The 20,697-nt window shown below is 36.5% G+C and overlaps 1 protein-coding gene across 3 annotated transcripts in view; it reads right to left on the reverse strand.

Annotated features, from left to right (window-relative positions):
• TMEM232 (transmembrane protein 232) overlaps window positions 1–20,697 on the reverse strand; it is a 280,919-nt gene that overhangs the window by 126,613 nt on the left and 133,609 nt on the right. For all 3 annotated transcript variants that reach the window (XM_047730557.1, XM_047730556.1, XM_047730558.1), the window contains one exon: window positions 18,717–18,961. In XM_047730557.1, coding sequence (XP_047586513.1) covers window positions 18,717–18,961 — 245 coding nt within the window. The remainder of the gene's footprint in view (window positions 1–18,716; window positions 18,962–20,697) is intronic.

The following is a 20,697-nucleotide window of genomic DNA, read 5'->3' on the forward strand; positions in this document are numbered from 1 at the left end:
TCACAGCCCTCCTTGCTTGATATCAGTATGCTAATAGGTGGCTGATTTGTCAGCCAGCTGTGCTTAGACTTCTGTGTGACAATATTGGTTTGCTCATGTAAATGATTTAGTAAAATTACAAAGCTCTAAAAATAGGTTTTTTTCTTTGAGTAGCTTTATGGGGGGTGCAGAGAGACAGAAAGGGAGCCATTCGACATTAGTTCTAGCTTAACAAGACTCAGGTTAGTGAACTATTGTGAACAGCCAAGAATTTAGGGACATATCACTTCAGATATGATGGATGCTTAGTAATTACTGATCTTATATTGCAGTGACAGAATTGGCGTTGAAAGTGGAAGCTGTTCAGAATGACAAATGGATGTGACAATTTATTAAAGATATAAGGCATGATTAGTGTTGGGTATGATGTAACCTTTTAAAAGAGAGGTAGAAAATGAAAGAAAAAAAATAAAAAGGATTTAGAATGTGAGCTTTAAAGTTTGGGGAAGGAAGGTAAGTCGGCAGCACACAACAAATTTATTTTAAAATGCACAAATTCTAGAAATGTAGCAGCTAAATAGTTTGGAGATAATGAAGACATGCAGAAACAAGTGTTACACAATTTTCATCCATTCATGGTACCTTCTCCTATTTTCCCAATTGGTATCTTCCGTCATATGCTTTCTTTTCTGCATTGCTCTTCTCCACTGGGGCTCCCTAGTGCAGAACACCTGGAGCCTATTTAGAGGACATTTTGAATCTGCTCTGAGACCTCTGATTTCACTGCAGTCCTTGCCATGAACATTTCACACAGTCTGGTTAACTTGTTAGGGCTGAGAAAGTTTTACTTTCTCAAGTGAAAATGGAGGACGTGAAGTACTGGTTCTAAAAGTGCTTATGGGGAGAAATTAATTCCCTCAACACACATCTCTGTACCTTGTTTATTGGATTAAATGGAAGAGACATACTGTGCCATTGCTAATGACAAAAATACATCATTAACAAGTCTTATCTTTAAAATAATTGGAAAGACTAGTAACATTCTTAACCAGAAAGGCCAATTACATTTTGCTTCTATGTGACAATCTATCTCTATAATTTCTTGGTATTTTGGTGCCAATCTTGGTATTTATTCACATGTGCAAATGTTTCATTAGAAGATAGAAGTTTATTACTGTTGTGTGTATACATAAATATACATATATTATGAGCAGTATACCATATTATTGGCCTTCCTGACTAATGGATCTTTTCTACAAATTTGGAAAGCTTCATGCACTCTTTGGGCACTTAATTTGTTTTCATTAGGTAGATACTGCAAGTTCTTTGAAAGTATGCTTCATATACAAACAATTCTTTGCAATTTTTTTGTCATGTGCATTTATATTTTTTGTGCAGTGAGCAAAAAGTGCTGCTAAAGATACTCAAAGAAGGAGATTCTATCACTATTTGGGTAGGTTATAAGAAAGTCTCCCTTTTATGTCCTTAATATCAACATCTCTATATACTTAAAATTTTTAAAAAGCATTACTTTACCATCTTTTCAGATGTTAAACGGTGGTAATCCTCAAAATTCCACCCTAGTCTTGCCTTCTCTCTCATTTAATCTTCTTTACCAAGGCAGTGTTTTTTATGCCCATCAATCAGTCAACACCTTCATTCTATGACTCAGCTCAGACTTCTCTAAATTACAGAAGTGAAATTCACTGCCAACAGGACATCTCTACTTGAAGAACTCAAAAGCACTACTTCAGATTCAACATGTCTAAAGCAAACCACAGTCTTCCTCTACTCCCAGCTACACCTTAATCTCCCCCACCATTCCTTGTGTCAGTGATCCATTACTGGATTAGTTGCTCGAACTGAAAAAGACATTTCCTTCTCCTCACTCATGTCACTTTTCACCTCTAATTATCCTCAACTTCTGCTGCTTTTTCTTCCAGATACTATGCAGATCCATCTACTTCTTACCCATTTCTACTGCCGCCAGCATAGTGTATGTTATCTGTGACAACATCCTACACCTCTCCTGCATAACAAAGCCATCGACAGCAGTAGTGAAAATTGTTATGATCAATTGATATTGATCATTAACAGCATATATTTATTATGTTGCATTTATAAACATACTGTTATACATTTATTAATAAATAATGAAAATTTTTGTGCTTACTTTGTGCCAGATACTGTAATAAGCACTGTTTTAAAAGATTTTATTTATTTGTCAGAGAGAGAGAGAACGTGCACACACACAAGCAGGGAGAGCTGCAGGCAGAGGGAGAAGAAGGTTTAACACTGAGCAAGGAGCCCAAGGTAGGACTTGATTCCAGAACCCTAGGATCATGACCTGAGCTGAAGGCAGACATTTAACCAACTGAGCCACCCAGGCATCTCTGTAATAAGCACTTTTTTAAAAAAAGATTTTATTTATTTCTTTGACAGAGATCACAAGTAGGTAGAAAGGCAGGCAGAGAGAGGTGGGGGAGAAGCAGACTCCCCACTGAGCAGAGAGCCCAATGCGGGACTCGATCCCAGGACCCTGGAATCATGACCTGAGCCGAAGGCAGCTGCATAACCCACTGAGCCACCCAGGTACCCTGTAATAAGCACTTTTAATTGACTTTCTCATAGGCACCCAATAAGAAAGGTGCTATCATTATTCAATTTTATAGAGAAAGGCATTTAGGTGTAGAGAAGTTAAATAACAAGGTCACTTAGCTATAGTCCTTCATACCTATGATCATGCCACAACTCAAATACATACACATACACACACACACAAACAGCTTTGTACCATCTACTCCTCACTCCACTACAAATAACAACAACAACAACAACAACCAAATCAAACCAAACCAAACAAAGCAAATTTAATTCCTTCTTTGGCTTCTAAGATAAAGCTAAAAACTAACCACATCTCCAGCCTCAGCTGCCCATGTTCTCAGTGACCCAGCCACAGCACTGTTCTCTTAGCTCTTTAGATGCTTGATAATCCCTTTCACCAAGGGGACTTTGTACATCCCATGCCTCTCTGTTTGACACACCACCTTCTTTCCCTGATCTCCCCTCCCAACTCCAAGTCTTCTTAATACCATGTACCTCTCTCTTGAGGCACTTATCATTATTTATAACACCATATAACTCTCCTTCATAGCACTTACCATTATAAAGATTTAATACATATTTGTGATTTTAATTAACATCTATCCCCTACATTTGCTTATAAGTTCCACTGGGAAGTACTGTAACTATTTTTATTCATTTTGCCTTAGACATATTCTTTCATAGTATTTGACCTATATTAGGCATTCAATAAATAATTATTGATTAGATGAATATATGAAAAAACAGAAAATTTTGTGGGTACAAATCCAACTAGAAAGTGAGAGATTATGCTAATCTGATTAATGCCATACCTAAGTTTACATTCTAATCAAGCAGCTAATACACATTTGTCAACCACTGCAAATGGCATTTCATCACAAGCTGAACACTGTCCTTTTCTCTGGAAGAGCTAAGTGCTGACATCAGCAACATGGTCCTGTGAGTTGTTCCTATTTTCTCTCTCCTTTGATTTACAACTAATTAGACATCCATAATGGGAGGGGGGGCAAACATCTCTTCACAGTATACCAGAATACCTAAGAGATCCATCAATCTGTGAACCCAAGAGTGTGTGGACTGGACCAGGGATGAGGTGGCAGAGAGAGGGAAGTGTCAGCAGAGGCAGTGATAGCAAAGAAAACAGTAGAGGATCCAGCAGCAAGCCAATACAACTTGTCTAACAGAGGAAGTAACAGGTGAAAGGGGTGAGTGGGAGTCTGCCTAGCCACAGGCACTACAGTTGGAGGGACCAGTTGTTGTCTCTAAGGGAGACTTCAATGACTAGACAGAGAGAAAAGAAAGGGAAGTAGGCAGACAAAGAGCACTGAAGGAAAGCATCTTCTGCTGTCTTCCCTGGGAGGCAAAAGGACCACCTACACACTTCTGGGACCCCCTCAACTGAGGATCCTTATACCAGATTGTGGGCAAACCCAAAGTTCCAAGTACTAACTGTACACCTCCCCCTGACCCCTGCCACAAACCTTCCCCCCACCCTTGTGTACCACTCCCAATCTTAGCAGGCAACAGAAACCAAAAACTTGTGCTATAGCACCATCTTCTGGAAAGCAAAAGGAAGACTCCTAACTACCAACCTGAAGAACTATTAAGATGAAAGTAAACAAAACCTTCCTTTAACAAGAAAGGTGTTAACCACTCAAATGCAGAGACAGAGGCACTTCTCATCAAACACAATGAAAAATCACAGTGATATGGTATCACAAAAAGAAAATGACAATCTTCTAGCAACAGAACCCAAAAATACATGGAATATTGCAATCTAACTGATAAAGAATTTAAAACAGCCATTATAAAGAAATTAAAGAAACTCTAAGAAAACTCATAAAGGCAATACTATGATCTCAGGAATAAAATTAACAAACAGGAGTACTTTACCAAAGAAACTGAAATTCTAAAAAAGAAGCAAGCAGAAATTCTAGAACTGCAGAACCTAAATGGAATGAAGCATGCATTAGAATGAATTGGAAATAGAGCAGATCATATGGAAGAGAGAATTAGCAAGCAAGCTTGAGGTTAGAAATACAGAAGTGATTCAGGTGGAAGAGGAAAGAGAACTAAGATTTTTAAAAAGTGAACCCTATAATAACTGACTCCATTAGAAAAGCCAACATAAGAATAATGGGTATACCAGAAGGAGAAAAGAGGGAGAAGGGAGCAGAGAGAATATTTAAAGGAATAATAGCTGAGAACTTCCCAAACCTGAGGAAGCAGCTTGATATACAAGTTCATAAAGCTAATAAAACATCTTATTATCTCAACACAAAAAGACTTTCTCCAAGAAACACTTTATTAAAACCATTAAAAGTCAATGAGTAAAATTGCTAGCCAAGAATACTCTATCCAGTAGTTATCCTTCAGATATAAAGAAGGAAGTTTTTGCAGACAAGAAATGCTGAGGGAGTTTACCAACACTAGCCCTGCCTTAGAAGAAATGTTGAAAGGAGATCTTTAAGCTGAAAAAAAGAGACAAAAGCATGAAAAACTCTGATTAAGGTGATAAAAAGAATATTATAACTTTTTAAGAATAATATATTAAACTCTTAACTATTGCATATAGGTTAAAGGAAAGGAGCATTAAAATGACTTTAATTACTACAACTTGGTAATGAAATCACAGCATAAAAATAGATAATTTGTGAGATCAAAAAAAATATGAAAAGGGAAGAGAAAAACATGTGACTTTTATATGTGAATAAAGATAAATTGCTATCAGCAGGAAAAAGGACATTTTTAAAATTTATTTTATTTTATTTTTTAATTTTTTTATTTTTTTTCAGCATAACAGTATTCATTATTTTTGCACCACACCCAGTGCTCCATGCAATCTGTGCCCTCTACAATACCCACCACCTGGTGCCCCCAACCTCCCACCCCCCACCCCTTTATTTTATTTTTTAAAAGATTTTATTTATTTTATTTATTTGACAGAGAGAGATCACAAGTAGGCAGAGAGTCAGGCAGAGAGAGGCGGAAGCAGGCTCCCTGCCAAGCAGAGAGCCTGATGCAGAACTCGATCCCAGGACTCTGAGATCATGACCTGAGCCGAAGGCAGAGACTTAACCCACTGAGCCATCCAAGTGCCCCAGGATTATTTTTTTTTTAAAGTAGGCTCCACACACAGCATGGAGTCCAACGCAGGTCCTGAATTCAGGACCCCAAAATCAAGACCTGAGCTGAGATTGAGAGTCCATTGCCTAATTGACTAAACCACCCAGGCACTCTGAAGAAGAACTATTTTATTTGAAATGTTTTATGTAAACCTCATGGTAACCACAAGGCAAAACTCTATAACAGAGACATAAAAGAAGAGGGGGGTGATACTGAACAAATCACCATGGAAAAACTGCCAATTTACAAAGGTAGACAGAGAAGGAAAAAGAAGCAAAGGAGAAATAAAACAACCAGAAGACAAAAGACAAAATGACAGTAGTAAATATTTCCATATCAATAATCACCCTAAATGTAAACAGACTGAATTCACCAATCAAAAGGCACAGAGAGGCTGGATGGATTAAAACAAAACAAAACAAAACAAAACAAGATCCAACTATAAGCTGCCTGTAAGAGATTTATTTCAACTCTAAAGACACACATAGACTCAGGGTGAAATGATGGTAGATTGTATTCCAAGCAAAAGGAAACAAAACAAAGGCTGATACTTATATCAGTCAAAATATATTTGAAGCCAAAAAAGGGTAACAGGAAACAAAAAAGATCATTATAAAATAATAAAGGGGTTAATACATTAAGATATGTCATAAACATACACACTCCCAACACCCAAGCACCAAAATATATTAAGCAATTCATAACAGACCTTAGTGGTGAAATAAACAATAATACAATAATTGTGGGGACTTCAGAACCCCATTAACAGCAATGGATAGATCATCCAGATTAAAAAAAAATCAACAATAAAATGTTGCAATGAATCATACTTTAGAACACATAATAGGCATCTACAGAACATTTCATCCAAAAACAGTAGAATACACATTCTTCTCAAGTAGACATGAAACATTCTCCAGGATAAGTCAGGCCACAAAACAAATCTTCTCAAATTTAAGAAGAGTGACTTATCTTCTTAAGAGTGACTTATCTTCTCTGACTACAATGGTATGAAATTAGATGTCAACAATAAGAGGAAAGTGGAAAGATCTATAAATATACAAAAACTAAACAACACATTACTAAACAGCCATTGGGTCCAAGAATAAATCAAAAGAAAAATAAAATAACTATCTCAAAATAAATGAAAATACAACATAATATACTTCAAAAACAGTTATGGAAGGAAAGTTTATATTAATAAATGCACATACTAAGAAATTAGAAGGATCTCAAATATACAACCTAGCTTTACACCTCAAGAAACTAGACACAAAAAGAACAAAGTAAGCCCAAACTTAGCAGAGGAAAGGAAATATTAAGTATCAATCAGAAATAAATGGAGAACAAACAAAACAAAAAACCCTAAACAGTAGAAAAGATCAATAAAGCTAAGGGCTGGTTCTAAAAAGATTGACAAAATTAATGAGCCTTATCTAGACTAACTTAAAAGGTGGGAGAGGGAGAGAAAACTCATAAATAAAATTAGAAATGAAACAGAAGACATTACAACTGACATTACAGAAATACATGGAATCATAAGAGACAACACCACAATTACACACCAACAAATTACTTAACCTAGAAGAAATGGGCACATTCTAGAAACAATCTAAGAAGACTGAGTCAGGAAGAATTAGAAAATCTGAATAGACCAATAGCAAGCCAAATGAATCAAAAAATTCCCAACACATCCCAAAGAACAAATAATCCAATCAAGAAATGGGCAGGAGATATGAACAGACCTTTCTGCAAATAAGATATCCAAATGGCCAACAGACACATGAAAAAGTACTCAACATCACTCAGCATCAGGGAAATACAAATCAAAAACCACAGTGAAATACCATCTCACACCCACCAGAATGGCTAAAATTAACCAGTCAGGAAATGACAGGTGTTGCAAGAATGCGGAGAAAGGGGAACCCTCCTACAGTGTTGGTGGGAATGCAGGCGGGTGCAGCCACTCTGGAAAACACCATGGAGGTTCCTCAAAAAGTTGAAAATAGAGCTACTCTACGACCCAGGAATCACACTGCTGGGTATTTTCCCTAAATATATAAATGTAGTGATCAGAAGGGGCACATGCACCCGAATGTTTATAGCAGCAATGTCCACAATAGCCAAACTATGGAGTCTAGATGTCCATCAACAGATGAATGGATAAAGAAGATGTGATACACACACACACACACACACACACACACACACACAATGGAATGTTACACAGCCATCAAAAAAAACCTGAAATCTTGCCATTTGCAACAATGTGGATGGAACCAGAAGGTGTAATGCTAAGCAAAATAAGTCAATCAGAGAAAGACTATTATCATATGATCTCATTGATATGAGGAATTTGAGAAACAGGACAGAGGATTATAGGGGAAGAGAGGGAAAAATGAAACAAGATGAAACCAGAGAGGGGGAGAAAGCATAAGAGACTCTTGATCTCAGGAAACAAACAGGACTGCTAGAGCAGTAGGGGCTGGGAGGGATGGGATGGCTGGTGATGGACACTGGGTAAGGTATGTGCTATGGGGAGTGCTACGAATTGTGTAAGACTGATGAATCACAGAACTGTACCCCTGAAACAAATAATACATTATATGTTAATTTAAAAAAAGAAACAAACATTATATTTACAATAAAAAAGAAAAAAAATCCCAACAAAGAAAATTCCAAGACCAGATGGCTTCACTAAAGAATTCTACCAAACACTTAAAGAATACCAATGCTCCTCAAACTCTTCCAAAATATCAAGGAGAAGGAAACACTTCAAAATTTATTCTATGAGGACAGTACTACTTTGATTAACAAAACCAGATATGGATAATATAAGAAAGAAAAACTATAGACCAATATCCATGATAAATATAGATGCAGGAATTCTCAAAAAATGTTAGCAAACCAAATTCAAGAACACATTAAAACAATTATACACCATGACCAAATGAGATTTATCCATGGGAGGCAGGGATTATTCAACAGATGCAAATCAATAAACATAATTCATCACATCAAAAAAAAAAAAAAAAAAAGAAAAATCACACAACCATCTCAATGGACACAAAAAAAGCATTTGACAAAATACAACATCCTTTCATGATAAAAACCCTCAAGTGAGTGGTAGGTGTAGAAGGAACATACCTCAAAATAACTGAGGCCATATATGACAAACCCAGAGCAAACATTATATTCAATGGAGAAAAATTGAAAACATTTTTCTTATGAGGGGAAAAAAGGCAAAGATGTTCATTCTCACTATTCAGGATAGAACTCGAAGTCCTAGCTAGAGCAATTAGGCAAGGTAAAGAAATACAAGACATTCAAAGTAAAAAAGAAAAAGTAAAATTGTTATTTGCCAAAGATATGAGCCTATATTTAGAACCCCCCCCCAAAAAAAATAAGTCAAAAAAACTGCTGGAATTAATCAACAATTTCAATACAGTGATGGGGTAAAAAATCAACATATAGAAATCAATTGCATTCCTTTACACTAATGATGAAGCATCTGAAAAAGAAACAAAACCATACCACTCACAATAGCATCAAAAACAACAAAATACTTAAGGATAAACTGAACCAAAGAAGTGACACATCCATACAATGAAAACTACAAAGCTTTGCTGAAAGAAATTGAGGCAGAGAAATATAAAGATAACCATGTTCATGGATCAGAGAATTAATACTGTTTAAAGGGCCATACTATCCAAAGCCAACCACAGTTTCAATGCAGTCCCATCAAAACACCAAAGATACACTATACAAAAAATACTAGAAACAATCTTAAAATTTAAGTGGAACCACTTAAGCCCCATAATAGCCAAAACAATCCTGAGGAAAAAAAAGAACAAAGCTAGAGGTATTGTGTTTCTGGATTTCAAACTATACTACAAACCCATGGTAATAAAAACAGGACAGTACTGGCAGAATAAATGATATATCCATCAATAGAACAGAGTAGAGAGCCTAGAATTAAACCCCACCATATATGGTCAACTAATATTCAACAAGGGAGCCAAGAATACCCAAGGGGAAAGGATAGTGTCTTCAATACTTGGTTCTGGGCAACTGGAGAAACACAGGCAGAATAATGAAATTGGACCCTTATCTCACACAACTCACAGAAAAAAAAATTAACTAAAAATGGGTCAGAAACTTAAATCTAAAACTATACCATAAACACCTAGAAGTGTTTAGGGAAGACACTCACCGATACTGGTCTTGGCAATAATTTTGGGGTAAATGACATGAAAAGCACAAGCAACAAAAGAAAAATTCAACAAACTGGGCTTCATTAAACTTAAAAACTTCTCAACAGCAAAATAATTAAGAAAATGAAAAGACAACATGTAAATTGGGATAAAATTTTTGCAAACCATTTATCAACTAAGGGTTTAATACCCAAAATATATGAAGAGCTCAGTCAACTCAGTAACAAAAAAAAGTGTCAATTTTTAAAATGGGCAAAAGAACTAAATATTCATTTCTTCAAAGAAGACATCAAAATGGTCAACAAACACATGGAAAAAAAATGCTCAATATCACTAATTAGGGAAATGCAAATCAAAACCAGAATGAGGTATCACTTCACACTGTTAGAATGGCTATCATCAAGAAGACAAAAGACAACAGGTATTGACAAGGATGTAATGAAAAAGAAACCATTATATATTGTTGGAAGGGACATAAACTGGTCCAATCATTAGAGAAAACAATATGGACCTTTTTCAAAAAATTAAAAATAGGTGTACCATACAATCTAGCAATTCTAATTCTGGAAATATATCCATTCATCATTGAATGAATAGATAAAAAAAATGTGTCATCAATACACAATAGAACATTATTCATGAGAATGGAAGATATCTTCCCATTTGTGACAACAAGGACGGACCTTGAGCACATTAACTAAGCAAGGTAAGTCAGAGAAAGACAAATACTATATGTTACTTGTAAATGAAACCTAAAGTTAAACCTGTAAAAAAAACAGAATAAAATGATGGTTAACAGGTGACAGAGGAAGAAGAGTGATGGTGCTTAAGGATAAATACTTGTAATGAGCAAATAAGCAAATAACCCACAAGCTAAAATGCCCAGTAAAATGAATATAGACAATAATATTGTACTATAATTATGTAATATAAATATCACTACATTGACAATCATATGACAATTTATAAAGTGTATCAAAGTAATACCTGTACATCTTAAGCTTATATAATGCTACATGCCAAGTTTAGTTTTTAAAAAGAGCAAATTTCACTTGATAAACCAAACAAAACGCAAAAGAAAAATAGGTTGTTTTTGTTTTCTGTTACACAGCTTAGTCTTCCCATAAGGCTACATTTTGATTCCAGCTGACCTGTATTTGAAACATAGAATTTTTTACATCTTATCCAGTTCATTTTAATACTTCAGCCATTTTTAAAAATCTTTCATTCTCATCATGTTACTATGAATGGAAAACTCTTGGGGTTGATTTTGTATTGAAGCTAGACCCCTATTGTGTAAGCATAAGGCTATGTACCATTGATGACATCTAAAATTGCTGTTCAGACCATGCTCCAGTGGAGAGGCAGGAAAGGACAGGAAATAGTAGAAGACAGATGAGGACTTATTTATCTCTCAGGGAAGTGGAGGTAAACTGAGTCATGCATTGGAAATGGATGTGGGGTGTGTGAAGCATGTTTCTGTCACTGGGAGTTGGACTTCACTTCTAATACCACTTCAATTTCTAGAAGTCTTTTTTTTTTAGTTTTTTTTTTTAATTAACATATAATGTATTATTAGTCCCAGGGGTACAGGTCTGTGAATTGCCAGGTTTACACACTTCACAGTACTCACCATAGCACATACCCTCCCCAATGTCCATAACCCAACCACCCTCTCCCTACCCAATTTCTAGAAGTCTTAACACTTTAAGTGATTGATCTGAGCTGATGATATAACTAATTTTTTAATAATCAAATCACGAAGGCTCAAAAATTAGATCTCTGAAGACTTATTCATGCTCTTCATCTCTCCAGCTGAAAATTATGATCATCCATGCTAACTATTAACATTACAAGCTTTACTCTTCCATAATGCATCTTGACAACATACCTTCAAAATGCATGCACAACATAGAACCATCATGAACTATGTTTTCATTCTAAAACTAGAAACAGAAAGGGAAACAAGACATGACCAAAAAGGAAGTCATCATGAAACTATAAGCTCTCTTTGAAAAGTTGCTAACAGCAATTCACAGCTTAGTAATATATATGTGCACAAAAATCTAAATTTTCCACTTATTATTTGTCCTAATTTTCCTAAGTTAAGAATTAAATATTATAATCTGAAGAAAAGCCTTTTTAGAAAATCTACTACATTATAGAACAAAGGGGAAAAGGAACTAACACATCCAAATTCTTTGTCTACAGTTTTTCCTTCTATCTTCAGGACAAATCTGAGAGGATACACAGCTTTCACATTTTCAAAGATTAGAAGCCTGGGGCTCAGAGAGGTTTAATTACTTAATCTAAATCAATCAGAAAGAAATGATAAATAAACATATTTGATATTTTGTGAAGGAGACACATATTTCTTTTTACCTCTTGTGAAACAGAACTAGAAAGTTTTAAGACATCTTTTTTTAACTTTTAATCTCTCCTCTCTCCTTCTCTCCATATATATGCACTCTACATCAAAGAGGAGGCACTTTCTAACAAGTCAGTATGATTTTCACTAAGGCCAATGGAAAGAAAAAAAAATCATACTGACTTACTGAAAGTGCCTCCACCTTGACATAGATATCCTAATATTAACTAGAGAGATGCAGAGCCCAGGAAAAAACATCCCTTAATCAAAATAAAGTTCTGAAAATCAAGAGACATAAATAAAAAAAATAAAAATAAAAAGCTTTTTCTTATGAAGTTTTTTTAAAAAGATTTTATTGATTTATTTGAGAGAGAAAAAGAGAGAGAGCATAAGAGGGCAGCAGGGCAGGCCGAAGGAGAAGCAGACTCTCTGCTGAGCCAGAAGCCAGATGTGGGACTCAACCATGGGACTCCAGGATCATGATCTGAGCTGAAGTCAGTTGTTTAACCAACTGAGCCAACCAGGTGTCCCTCTGATGAAGCTTTTTAACAAACTGCTCAAGGCTTTGCCACCAGATGAATTTCACATAAGGGAAAAGAAAGCATCACAGTTGACTCAGAAGTCAGTATGCACATAAGTTCAAACTCCCACACTTAATGACTGTGAGTCCTTGGGCAAATTACTTAACCTCTCAGATGCCACATCTACAAAATGGAGATATTTATAGATCTATAAAATCTATAAAATGGACAAAATATTCATATCTATCGACATCTAAGGGTCATACATCTAAGTTATTTAGCACAGTGCCTTGTTTATAAAAGGCACTCATATCGGGAAACAAACAGAATTGTTCAACTATGACATCAGAGATTCATCTTGAATTGCCTGGCAACTTGTGGGCTAGAAGTAGGGGTCCTAAGAGTCCCTATATTTGGTGGAGTTTCTCCTAAACCCAACTTCACAAGGAGCCCAAGGGCTATCTTTTACAACCACTAAGAAAATTTCCCAAGGGCTCCAGGTTCTGGAGAGCTGGCATTTCTAGCATCCCCTATCCAGCTGTTCCCCCATCTCAGATGGCTTGGCAACTGAGCCCAAAATGTGTATTTCTTCCTTGAGAAGGTATTTTTCACACTTCCACTATAAGAAGGTACAATAGCAATCAGACAGGGTTTTTTCCCTCAAAACACAAACCGAATGGATGTCCAATTACCTCCCTAACTCCAGCACCCTTCTCCGTGGGATAATGAGAAAGAAACATGTGCCTCACCCCTGACCACTGGACTTTCCAATAAAGCCTGTTCTTATGGGACATTGTGGTATTTACCTTTCCCACCTTGTTGCCATTCAGTAAATGTTAGCTACTCCTCATTCTATTACTTTGGTGTTAGCTCCATTTATAAAGGAAGCTTCAGAGAAGATGTAGTAGCCTTGGGTATGACTGTTTACGTAGTCAACCATATAAAATTTCCTGCCTAAATGACAAGTTATTCTTAGCACACTGTTGTCAGTTTTACCTCAGATCTCTTCCATGTGCTGGTCTCGTGAAGTCCTCTAACATAAAATTTGTGAGCACACTAAGCACTGTCACAGATAAAGTTTTAAGTTAGAATTTTCCAAGTCTTTACATATGTGCAAAAAATTAGTTGTTTGTAAGTTTATAGGGATTCAAGGAAGAAAGCTTAGAAAGTACACTTAGAAACTTCAGAAGCAAAACAGATGTGGGAAAAAATTTGGTCTTCAGAGTTCTCAATTCTCAGCCTTAAGGTAAATTTATGATATTTTTACAAAGAGAAAAAAGGAAACTACTATGCTTTGATGTAGAAGTAGTATATGCCTAGCTTTTGGGCTGCAGTTTTATGATATAATAAAGAAAGCATAATGATTTTTTTTATTTAAAAAAATGCTAAGGGGCAAAAAGTGCATGCACCTAAAAGAATGTCCCGCTAACTTAAAGCAAAACTAAAAATAAAAACATTATACAGAAGCAAAATGATATTTTCTTTTGAAAATTTTCATAAAAGAAAGAAGTCAAATCTGCAAGTCATTCAGGGTAAAATATATGTTTATAAACCTACAAGAGACAGAATTCCTGCTTTCAAAGAATTTTATAGGCTAAAAACACAATAAAAATATTTTTGGAAAGAATTATAGGTCGTGAGATGTAAGAGATGCGTCATCAGTAAGGAAGCTCCTATTTTCTCCTTAATAGTAAAATTTCAAATTTTCAGTGAAGTATGATTTAGTGCTCCAAGGTAATGAAGAAACATACTCTCTTAAATTTCCTGTCCTACCCATCTTCTGTAAGTGACTTTAAATGTTGGCCTTCTTAATGTCTTTCACCTTACTATTGGTGGGAAGCACAAAATGGACATTTCTAAGGAATATTTGATGAAGAACTGGTGATAGGACCCTGCCTGCACCCCAAGAACTTTAAGAGGTGAAAAAGAGCAGAGCACCCAGTGGGCTTTGAATTATGTCTTTGTGCTTTAGCTACAAATCTTCAACATGCTCAGATGGTCATTAACTGCACGAATTTCAGTTTGTGGACCTGGAAGTGGGAGGAAGTGGAGAAACAACAAAAGGAGCTAGCTGTGAGACTGCTGAATAAATGCAGAATCAAGCAAGTGGAAGAAATAACATTTCCCACGCTTTGTGTTTAGGGAGCCAGAGAGATTTCATCAAAGCATAGCTTAGACTGAAGTTTGCTTTTCCACAACTTTTTAAAAAGCAGAGATTTCATCCCCATACTCCTACTGGACGGGATAGACTGTTCATCCAGGCCTTATCTCACCTGTGTCTTCAGGCCACTGAGCTGTAGCGCTAATCCACTCACCTCTGCTATTCCCAGAGAGGAGTCTATCCCTAAAGGAAGCTGGCAAAATGCATAACTCCAGGGGGCACCCTTCACAAACGCTAAAGCATGAATGGTGCAATGTGAAAGCTGCCTCCTGAGCTGTGCCACATGACATGCTCCCAACAGAGGGATGATGAGGCTGCTGGGGTTCTCTCCATCAGGCCAGAGACACTTTAAGTTAAATTGCTAGAACCTGTAATGAGCAGTGAAAAACGGATAAGGACATAACATTTTTTCAAAGATTAATGATGAATGATTGTCATTTGCGTAATGAACTGTAGACTCTGGTGAGAAATTTAATTGACTAATCCTTCAAAATCTATAGAATTCTCTGAGTCATAACCCCACCCCACTACTCTTTGGTCTCATTTCCCTCTGACTTTGCATGTTCTCTTCCCCTATCCCAAATCTTTGTCCACATCCCTTCATTTGTACCTTTCATTAATATATCTCTTCTCATTTTGTCTCTTTCATCTTTCCTTCTGCTCATAACATTTATTTCTCTGTTCTGCTATTTTTAAGAATATTTTTATTCATTTATTTGAGAGAGAGAGAGAGAGAGAGAGCAGGAGGGAGAGGAAGAGAGAATCTGAAGCATACTCCAGAGTGAACACAGAGCTCAAAGCGGGGCTTGTTCTTACAGTGGGGAGATCATGACCTGTGCCAGAACCAAGAGTGGACCAACTGAGCCATACAGATGCCTCCCTGTTCTGCTATTCTAAGCATTACCAATATGTCTCCTCTTCTCTCTCTTTCTGCTTTTCCTTTCTGTGTCCCAGCAGGCACCATTCATCTCCATCTGCCATTTTACTGTCTATTGACCTTTCATGTCCTCTTGTCATATCCAGTTTCTTCTGTTTTTCTAGTTTTCTATCTTTTCCTTCAACTGACCATAACAAGAAGCCAAAGTACACTTGTCCATGTTCTCTCTGTGGTCCCAGATTGATTATCTTCCATGTCTTTGGTCCTTGAGAATATACAGAATATTTTGGGGGATTCTAAAGTAAATCTTAAAGCCCTTGATATTTAAAGCTGGCATTTTCATTATACTTTGATATACTGCAACCTTATAAATATTTATAATATATACCGAAGAATATTTTTATGATATTTTTTTCTTCCAACAAGAATACTAAAGTCCAGGCTGTGTGATCCTTCAATTCAAATGTATAAATCTTCCTCACTGATTTTAGAATTCCTGAAAAAATGCTCGAAACTATGTCAGAATGCTGCTCAAACCTCTGTCTATTTTTCTGTGGACTTTTGGTGTACACAAAAGCCAAGCCTGCTTGCTGGTCTTATTCCACCAAATTATTATAATATCTCCAATAAAGTCAACCTTTGGACAACAACATTTTCATAATTTTGGAACAGAGATAATGATTTATACAACTCTGAGCTTTTTTTTTTTAAAGATTTTATTTATTTATTTGACAGAGAGAGATCACAAGTAGACAGAAAGGCAGGCAGAGAGAGAGAGAGAGGGAAGCAGGCTCCCTGCTGAGCAGAGAGCCCGATGCGGGACTCAATCCCAGGACCCTGAGATCATGACCTGAGCCGAAGGCAGCGGCTTAACCCACTGAGCCACCCAGGCGCCCCACAACTCTGAGCTTTTAGATTAAGTAGAAAGCTAGTCCAGTAGAAAAATAATATAAAATAAACAAAACATTAAATTAATTAAGAAGAATAAAAAGGACAAAATCCAAATACACAAAATGAGATTTGGTTGAGGAAGAAAATAACCACAGAAACAGAGGAATCTTAATACACTACTTTAGTCAAATATGGCCAAATAATTCTGAAAAGGGGGATAAAATAAGTATTCAAAGGAAGCATTATCTGCTAAAATTGACTGAAAAAAAGAGAAAGAACAAAAGAGACTGATATTCAGGGTCAATACTCCAGATACTTTTATAGAATGGACCTCAAACAGAAAGAATTAAATTTAGCTGTACCTGTGCATTCTGGCTGAATTAGCCTTGCCAATAGCCATACAAAAATAGAAAAATTTGACAAAGAGCTACCCTTAGAAGAGGCATAAGGTACTGATGGTTTAAGAGGGAATTCTATCAAACCTTGAAAGAGTAGATAATTCCAAAATTACTGAAATTCTTTTAGAACATAGAAAAAGAAAATAAATAAGAACTTGGTATTTAATAAGTTAACATTTTAAATCAGAATAAATGTTGAAAGGAGCTAGGTGACTCAATAAATATTGTTAGGACAACTGAGTAGCCATCTGGATTGACAGCTCACACCCCACACACACACACACACACACACACAAAACTTCAAATGGACCAATGGCTAAAATATTCAAAATAGATCCTTAAAAGTACCAGAAAACAATATGACAACATTTTAATCACAAAATGAAAAGAGCTTTTCTAAATAGATTTATAGTGAAAAATTGATAAATTATATTACCTAGAAACATGACTAAGGCAAAAAATACTATAAGCAAAATTTAAAGATAAGAAGTGAAGGGGAAAATCAACATTTTTAGCTCTTACCATAGACAAAGAGACACATCAATTAATAAATAGTTCTAGCAAAGCTAAGTGAAAAAGAAATAAACTCAATGGAAAAATGGGCAAAAGAAATAGTTAATTCCCATATAAATGAAAAACAAAAGGCTCTTAACATATGAAAATGTTTCAAACCACTCACCTAAAGAAAACAATATTGAGAAACCATATTTCACTTTTCAGATTACAAAAACCCAAAAGTTTGTCAACATCCTCTACTGGAAAAACTAAAAACAAACAAGTACTTCAGATATTGCTGGGGGGCGGGGGATATAAATTTACACAATTCCTCTGAAAGGCAGTTTGAAAATATCTACCAAAATTACAAAGGCATATACCCTCTGACTCAGAAATCACACTTCTGAGAATTTATCCTGCAGGTATACTTTCTCATGTATAAAAAGTCCTAAAGTGGAAGTGGAAGGTTAAATTCTGTGGTAATATATAGTAGCAGACAATCTAAAACAACCCAGATGCCAATCAATAGGAAAACTGATTAAATAAACTGTGGGACATTCATAGTAAGGAAAACATCATAATAGATTAAAAATATAACAATGGGAAAATTCTCTATGTACTGGCATGAAAAAAATCTCTAAGAAATGAAGTTATATAAAAAATGTGAGATGCTAAATGATATATTTAGAATGCTAACTTTTATGTAAAAATGGAGAGACAATTTAAAATATAATTTCTTTTGTTTACATTTTATAGACCCTGAAAGGATACACAAGCAATTAATGATAGGGAGAGGCAGTGGTAGACTAGGCAAATGAAGGTCAGTTATGGGAGGGAGGCTTTCATCATATTAAAACACTGATTAATTTTATATAATATTATCTATTTTAAACATGAGGAAATAGTTGCTAAGAAGATAGAATATGATAGATAGAATACCTAGGAGCTGTTGGGGTCAAGATTTGAACTGAAGAAGAGAAAATGTGTTAAATCATGTGGCACATATTATATATCATTTACATGACTTTGAAATGTAGTATATTAGAACAACAGGACTATTTTGAATAATGCTTCATTTTTACCTTATAGTAACATGTAGAACTCTCTTCTTTACAGAATCCTTTTTGTTCAGATATTTCCCTGGATCCTGTTTTTTCAATGGTTTTTTCAAAGGAAGAACATGGGCTTCAGTGGAGGGGAAGAACAGTTTGGAAAGAGCATTGGCAATTCTCCAGCCTATGTATTTAGAGTAAGTTTCATCCCCTACATTCGATGAGACTTTTGTACTATAATTAGTGAAGGGATCAGTTGGGTCATTTAACTCAGCCTGTTGAAAGAAAAGAAAAAGGAATCAGTTGAAACAGAATTAAATGAGAGGAAAAATGACACATTTTTAAATAAAAGATAAACGTATGTTCATTTTGACTAATGTTGCATTCTTCCTGTTAAATAAAAATAACTTTTATAAGAAAAAAAGCAGATTCCCAAAAGATTTTTAAAATTATAAGTTAATAATGAAATAAACAATTAAGCATGAAAAAAGTCTTGAAATTTCAAAAATTTAATGATATGATTTCCTTTCTTTTTAAAGATTTATTTATTTGGGGGCGACTGGGTGGCTCAGTGGGTTAAGCCGCTGCCTTCGGCTCAGGTCATGGTCTCGGAGTCCTGGGATCGAGCCCCGCATCGGGCTCTCTGCTCTCTCAGGGAGCCTGCTTCCTCCTCTCTCTCTGCCTGCCTCTCTGCCTGCTTGTGATCTCTCTGTCAAATTAAAAAAAAAAAAAAAAGATTTATTTATTTGACAGAGAGCAAAGTGGGGGGGGGAGAAGGAAGAATCCCAAGCAGACTCTACAATAAGCACAGAGCCCACCATAGGGCTTGATCTCATGACCCTGAGATCATGACATTAAACACACGACCCCGAGATCACGACTTAAGACAAAACCAAGAGTCAGACACTTAACTGACTGCACCACTCAGGTACCCCTTAGTGATATAATTTCGGTCTTAAATTTGTATGGCTTTCATACCTGAATTTCATATTTATAACATTTAATAAGAAATTAAGTAATCAGAGAGGAAGTGAGATGATGGAGGAGTAGTAGTCTTAAATATTAGATCCTAGGAGTCCAGTTGGATAGTTATCAAACCATTCTGAACACCTACAAACTCAACAAGAGTAGAAGAAAAGAAGAGCAACAATTCTAGGAACAGAAAATCGACCACTTTCTGAAAGGTAGGATGTGCAAAGTGAATCTGAAGCGATGGGAAGATAGACTGCAGGGTAAGGGACAGCTCCAGGCAAGTGGCGGAACAGTGGAGCACAAAATTGGAACTTTAAAAGTCTGCTCCACTGAGGGACATCGCTCCAGAGGCTGAGCAGGGGTGTAGCCCTCATGGGGGCTGTGTCTCTCAGGACCCACGGGGTCACAGAAAGACCGGGTGTGCCTGAGTGTGGCAGAGCTCCCAGGAATCAGAGAGGGGAAGCCCACTACAGAGACAGATGAAGAGTGAGCTCTCAGCTCGGAGTTACCTTAAACTGTGATCTGAGGTACAGTTGGGCCACTGCTCTTCAAGCAGGGACCCCACAAGTGGCAGATCTGGAGAGACCCCTTCCTTCCTTCTCTGGGAGGAGTGGCAAGGAGCAGGAAACTGATGGGTTTGGAGACTCCAAACGGAGCTGTGTGCCAGAGACTGAAACACTCAGTCACAGGCCAGGTGAGCATGGAGTGCAGCCAGAGACCAGGGAGATGGGAGGGATTGACGCTTTTCTCTGAAGGTGCACTGAGGAATGGGATCTCTCGGCTCCTCCGGGCTAGAGATAGGGAGGACGCCATTTTCATTCCCATCCCCCAAAGCTCTACAGAAAGCATTCAGGGAACAAAAGCTCCCATTCAGGGAACAAGAGCCCCAGAGACCCAAACTGTACAGATTACTTAGCCTGGCTCCTGGCAAAGGTAGTATAATTTTGCCTCAGGCAAAGACATTTGAGAATCACAGCAACAAACCCCTCCCCCAGAAGATCAGCAAGAATATCCAGCCAAGACCAAGTTCACTGATCAA

The sequence above is a fragment of the Lutra lutra genome, chromosome 5 (assembly GCF_902655055.1).
Source record: "Lutra lutra chromosome 5, mLutLut1.2, whole genome shotgun sequence".
Classification (NCBI taxonomy): Eukaryota; Metazoa; Chordata; class Mammalia; order Carnivora; family Mustelidae; genus Lutra; species Lutra lutra.